This window comes from Pteropus medius, unplaced genomic scaffold, assembly GCF_902729225.1.
Source record: "Pteropus medius unplaced genomic scaffold, Ma_sr-lr_union100, whole genome shotgun sequence".
Lineage (NCBI taxonomy): Eukaryota > Metazoa > Chordata > Mammalia > Chiroptera > Pteropodidae > Pteropus > Pteropus medius.
Window position 1 is genome coordinate 10456763 of NW_024351729.1, and position 5850 is coordinate 10462612.

Here is a 5850-nt window from a genome sequence, read left to right on the forward strand (position 1 = left end):
ACACCCCCGAGCGGATTCAGGGTAAAAGTTTTTCTTAACTTTCTCCCAGCCCCTGCTCCCTCCTCCTTCTAGGAATCCGCCTGAGCGCTGCAGAGACACCAGCCTCTAGCTCTCACCTGCCTCTTCGACTTTCACCAATCAGGAGGTGGCCACACGAAAAACAAACGCTGCCATTGGCCGCCTTGGAACTTGAGGGCCCGCCTCCAAAGTGGTTTGTGAATGGGGGGAGGGGAGGGGGCGGGGCAGCCCGGAACCTTGCGAGCCCGACGCTTCTTCTGGCGAGTTGCGCGGCTCCGAGGCGTTACTCTGCGCTCCCTTCCCGCGGGCGGCGGCGGCGGCGGGCGCCGGGACTCACGGGTCAGAGCTGCGCGGGGCTGGAGAAGCCAGGCCCAGGCCGCGGACACGGGGGCCACTCAGCTTCGGGCTCAGTGTAACTGGATTTCCAAAAAGAACTCGCTGGGCTCTTAGCTCCAAGGCGCCGATTGGACTCAGCGAGAATCAGCCGTTCGGCTGAAACTTGGGGCCGAGCTTTTGGAGCTGAAGAAGGAGCGGGGAGTGGAGAAGGTGGCGAAGTAGGAGGCGGCGGCGAGCGGAGCCTCGAGGCGAGGAGGCGGAGCAGCACCGCCAAGGCGGCGTCCTCGGCTAGCAGGCGGCGGCGCCGGGCTCTCGCCTGCCGGGGGCTGGACTTGGTGTGGGGGGCGCGCGCGTTCCTGTGCGCTGTTGTGAGTCGAGAGACTTGGGCAAACTTTGAAGGGTAACCGGAGACGCTTGTTGCTTCTCGCCGCAGAAGAAGCCGCACCGTTACGTCGCAGCAGGAGAAGGCGGCGTCCCGGGCCCAAGCAGACGAGTTTGGGCCCCTGGCGGCCGCGCGACCGCTGGGCGGAGGCGGCAGCGGCGCCCCCGCGACGCGGGCACCCCAGCTGCAGCGCCCTCGGCTCTGCGCCGCCCACGGCCCGGCCCCGGCGCCGGGAAGACTCTCATGCGCCGGGCGCAGTGGCGCCTCCCCGGATCCGAGCTTCTCCCGGCTGCCTTGTCGAGCTCCTCCGGCTGAGAGCGCCGCTGCACTCGCGGCCGGCGATGCGGGGCCCCGGCGCGGCCGCGTCGCGCTTGCGGGTGGGCCTATGCACCCTGGTGTTTACGCTGCTGGGAGCGCTGCCCGCGATCACCGGGGCGCAGCCGTATCACGGAGAGAAGGGCATCTCGGTGCCGGACCACGGCTTCTGTCAGCTCATCTCCATCCCGCTGTGCACGGACATCGCCTACAATCAGACTATCCTGCCCAACCTGCTGGGTCACACGAACCAAGAGGATGCGGGCCTCGAGGTGCATCAGTTCTACCCGCTGGTGAAGGTGCAGTGTTCTCCCGAGCTGCGTTTCTTCCTGTGCTCCATGTACGCACCCGTGTGCACCGTTCTGGATAAGGCCATCCCGCCGTGCCGCTCTCTGTGTGAGCGTGCCCGCCAGGGCTGTGAAGCGCTCATGAACAAGTTCGGCTTCCAGTGGCCGGAGCGGCTGCGTTGCGAGAACTTCCCGGTGCACGGCGCCGGCGAGATCTGCGTGGGCCAGAACACGTCCGACGGCTCCGGGGGCCCAGGCGGCGGCCCTACAGCTTACCCCACTGCGCCCTACATGCCCGACCTGCCCTTCACCGCGGTACCCCCAGGGGCCGCTGACGGCAGGGTCCGTTCCGCCTTTCCCTTCTCGTGCCCGCGCCAACTCAAGGTGCCCCCTTACCTGGGCTATCGCTTCTTGGGCGAGCGCGACTGCGGCGCCCCGTGCGAGCCGGGCCGCGCCAACGGCCTCATGTACTTTAAGGAAGAGGAGAGGCGCTTCGCCCGCCTCTGGGTGGGTGTGTGGTCCGTGCTGTGCTGCGCTTCCACGCTCTTCACCGTTCTCACCTACCTAGTGGACATGAGGCGCTTCAGTTACCCCGAGCGGCCCATCATTTTCCTGTCGGGCTGCTACTTCATGGTGGCCGTGGCGCACGTGGCCGGCTTCCTGCTGGAGGACCGCGCCGTGTGCGTGGAGCGCTTCTCCGACGACGGCTACCGCACGGTGGCGCAGGGCACCAAGAAGGAGGGCTGCACCATCCTCTTCATGGTACTGTACTTCTTCGGCATGGCTAGTTCCATCTGGTGGGTCATCCTGTCGCTCACTTGGTTTCTGGCGGCCGGCATGAAGTGGGGCCACGAGGCCATCGAGGCCAACTCGCAGTACTTCCACCTGGCCGCATGGGCGGTGCCCGCCGTCAAGACCATCACCATCCTAGCCATGGGCCAGGTGGACGGGGACCTCCTCAGTGGAGTGTGCTACGTGGGCCTGTCCAGCGTGGATGCGCTGCGGGGTTTCGTGCTGGCGCCCCTGTTCGTCTACCTCTTCATCGGCACGTCCTTCCTGCTGGCTGGCTTCGTGTCGCTCTTCCGCATCCGCACCATCATGAAGCACGACGGCACCAAGACGGAGAAGCTGGAGAAGCTCATGGTGCGCATTGGCGTCTTCAGCGTGCTCTACACCGTGCCCGCCACCATCGTTCTGGCTTGCTACTTCTACGAGCAGGCCTTTCGTGAACACTGGGAGCGCACCTGGCTCCTGCAGACGTGCAAGAGCTACGCCGTGCCCTGCCCTCCCGGCCATTTCCCGCCCATGAGCCCAGACTTCACAGTCTTCATGATCAAGTACCTGATGACCATGATCGTGGGCATCACCACTGGCTTCTGGATCTGGTCCGGAAAGACCCTGCAGTCCTGGCGCCGCTTCTACCACAGACTTAGCCACAGCAGCAAAGGGGAGACTGCGGTATGAGCCCCGGCCCCTTCCTCACCCTCCCTTCTCCCATCCCCTAATAAGGGGAAAGGTGCAGTAGGGAAAGAACTTCTGGGTGAGGGGCTTGTTTCTGTAACCTCCTCCCCCTCCAATGAGAAGTGACCTGGAAGTGAGAAGATACTTGTAGATGTGGGAAGAGGGGTGGGTTTGGAAAGGAAGCCTGGGTGGGAAGACGGTTTGAATGAAAAGACTTCTAGCAAAGACTTGCAGGATGATGATGATAACAATAACGATAATGTTAATCACGTACGGTACGGACCGACCTGGGCCCATCGAGAAGAATGAGAACTAGTAGAGGTTGCTGTGAGTTCCACCCGGCTCTGGCTGAACTGGGACTGTGCGCGATTCCCCTACTGCAAGACAAGTAGCCTGTCCTCACTCCTGTGAGGCCGGGGTGAAAGGTACAGCTCTGTCTGCGGCGGCGGCTTTGTTGTAAGAAGGGAGGACTCCCTGCGGTGTCCTTGTCAAGCGGTGGTCAAACCATAATCTCTTTTCACTGGGGCCAAACTGGAGCCCAGATGGGTTAATTTCCAGGGTCAGACATTACAGTCTCTCCTCCCCTGCTCCCTCCCGCCTGTTTTTCTTCCTTTACTCCTTTCAAGTCTTGTAAAATAAGCATTTAGAAGTCTCGGGAGGCCTGCCTCCTAGAATCCTAATGTGAGGATGCTAAAGAAATGAAGACAGCGTTTGGAGATGATGCAAAGGAGAGGAGTAGTAGATATTTCTGCTACTTTTTTTTTTCCTGGGGAAGGCAAGAGAAAGAAGGGTATTTTAGTCGATTTAATACCCTGAAGAGAAATGATGACTTGTTGCTTTTCAAAACAGGAATGCATTTTCCCCCTTGTCTTTGTTGTAAGAGACAAAAGAAGAAACAAAAGTGTCTCCATGTGGAAAGGCATAACTGAAAACAGCAACTTTTATAGGCAAAGTAGCGCAAATCTAAGGTTTCCCTTTGGATTTTAATTTGGTTGAGATAAACATTCCTTTTTAAGGAAAAGTGAAAGGCTGTGTGCTTCCATACTCCGCTCGGTCAGAGGTTCTGACTTGGTTAAAGGAAATGCAAGGGGTTTTGTTGTGTTTTTTCACATAAATTTAATTTAGAACACATGATCCATTGGGCTGTGTTAAAATGTTGAGGGAAGTCTCTCCATTTTTTTTTCTTCCTGTAAACCTGCATTTAGGTTTTCTATTTTTTTCTCCAATTTGAACCCCTCAAGATAAAAAGAAAAGTCTAATAACGCCTTCAGCCTCCATAATACAGAAAAATTAAATTTTAAAAAAGTAAAGACCCATTTTTGTCCTGTTTTCTTCATTCCATAAATCCATTTATAAAACATGTGTATGCTGACCTTGTCTTTGTGTCCCTGAGTGAGGAGATGACCTGCAGAAATGATAGTGAATGAAGAGGACAGTTCAAGCCATGGGGTCCCCATTTAAGGAAAGACATTAAAAGAAGGTAAATTTCAAAATAATTCTGGCATTCTTTAAAATGTGCTAGGTTACTTAAATTTTATTAATCTTAAGTCATGTACTTTTTTTTCTATAATAGAATTCATTCTTTTGCAAATGGTCTAAAACTGAGCAAAGAATCTTGGGAGCTAAACTTTACTCCACCTTTGACATCACCCTCCAAACTTGCAACACTGTCTTAGTTCTCCAAACAGTTTTTAAATGCTGTTTTGAACAGTTTTTAAATCATAGAGGGTATTGTAAGGAGTACAAGTTACTTTAGGTATGTAATGTTCAGTTGAGTGGAGCTGCTTTTTATTTTAAGGTTAACATTGACTTTGTGTTTCTTAAACCTCCAAAACTGTCTCGTTTGTCAGATTTTTTAAACTCCCACTACAGTTTTTTGACATCTTTTGTGTTGTATCTCTTGCATGTGAAATTTGTAAAATAGAGATAAGTGCAGTATGTATATTTTGTAAATCTCCCATTTTTGTAAGAAAATATATATTGTATTTATACATTTTTACTTTGGATTTTTGTTTTGTTTTGTTTTGCCTTTAAAAGTCTACAAGGAAGCCCCACTTTATCACATGTACAGATCACAAATAAATTTTTTTTAAATACAAAGGGAACGTTTATTTAGTTCACAGTGCCTGTGTATCATTTAGCCAAAGAACTGAACTTTGTATTATGGAGAAAAGGTACAGAGGGACACCATTGGATGGGTCCCTCATAGAGGAACAGGTTATATATTATTGAGGTCTTTTTTCTTTACCTTTTAAAATAGAGTGTAATGAATGCCTTAACTGTCTCTTAAGTTTTTTCTGTTGCTGCTTCCTGCACCAAACCACCCAACACACACTCCCTTAAGCCTTTTCACATCCTGCCTTGGATAACTGATTGAAGATACAGAATAAGCATCTTTAGAGAGGTGCTGTCTGACCCATGTTTGTACTGCCCTTCAGAGATGAAGTCCATATTTGAAAGAGAACTAGAACATATTTTTGGTCAGCTTTTCTGGTGATGTTTTCCTTGGGTAGAATTCAGTGAGTTGTTTTTTTTTTTCCTCCTCCAACTGATTGGTGTTTTTGTATCCTTGATTACCCGTATCCAAATCGTTAATACCTAAAGTCCTTTGGATTCACATGGCTGGGAGTCAGTAGATGACTCCGGATAATAGCAGGAGCCTTGCATATGGAGCCTTCTCAGCTCTAAGCTTGACTCTACCTTTTAGATCAACAGAACCAGAGGTCAAGTGATTCCCCGAGGTGGCAGTGAAGGTGGCAGTGACTCAGCAGCTCTGGCAGGAATAGACTCCATGACTGACCCCAGAATGGCCTCAGAAGCCACTGAAGCTATTCTTTCCTCTTGTCCGAGAGGCTAACTTTGGAATCAGAGTAGACCGAGAAGCCTACATTGTCCAGGCACTTTGATATTAAAGTCCCTAAGGGAAATGATAAAGGCATTCTAAATACTTCCAATTCCAAGCCTCACTAGTTTTTTTTTCATTCTTTCTTTTTCACTCGCCTCTCTTCTTTAATTCAGGTGCCTGTTCCCTGGCTTTTCATCATATAGTCA

The 5850-nt window shown here is 52.4% G+C and overlaps 1 protein-coding gene across 1 annotated transcript; it reads left to right on the plus strand.

Annotated features, from left to right (window-relative positions):
• Positions 1 to 251: 251 nt before the first annotated feature.
• FZD7 (frizzled class receptor 7) lies at positions 252 to 5074 on the plus strand. The gene has a single exon (XM_039844462.1). It carries the CDS (start codon positions 1078 to 1080, stop codon positions 2800 to 2802), a length of 1725 nt encoding a protein of 574 aa, XP_039700396.1. The 5' UTR covers positions 252 to 1077; the 3' UTR covers positions 2803 to 5074.
• The last annotated feature ends 776 nt before the right edge of the window (positions 5075 to 5850 follow it).

Bases quoted from the DNA above. Each gene is read 5' to 3' on its own strand.
- FZD7 (XM_039844462.1), top strand. From the start codon at position 1,078: ATGCGGGGCCCCGGCGCGGCCGCGTCGCGCTTGCGGGTGGGCCTATGC.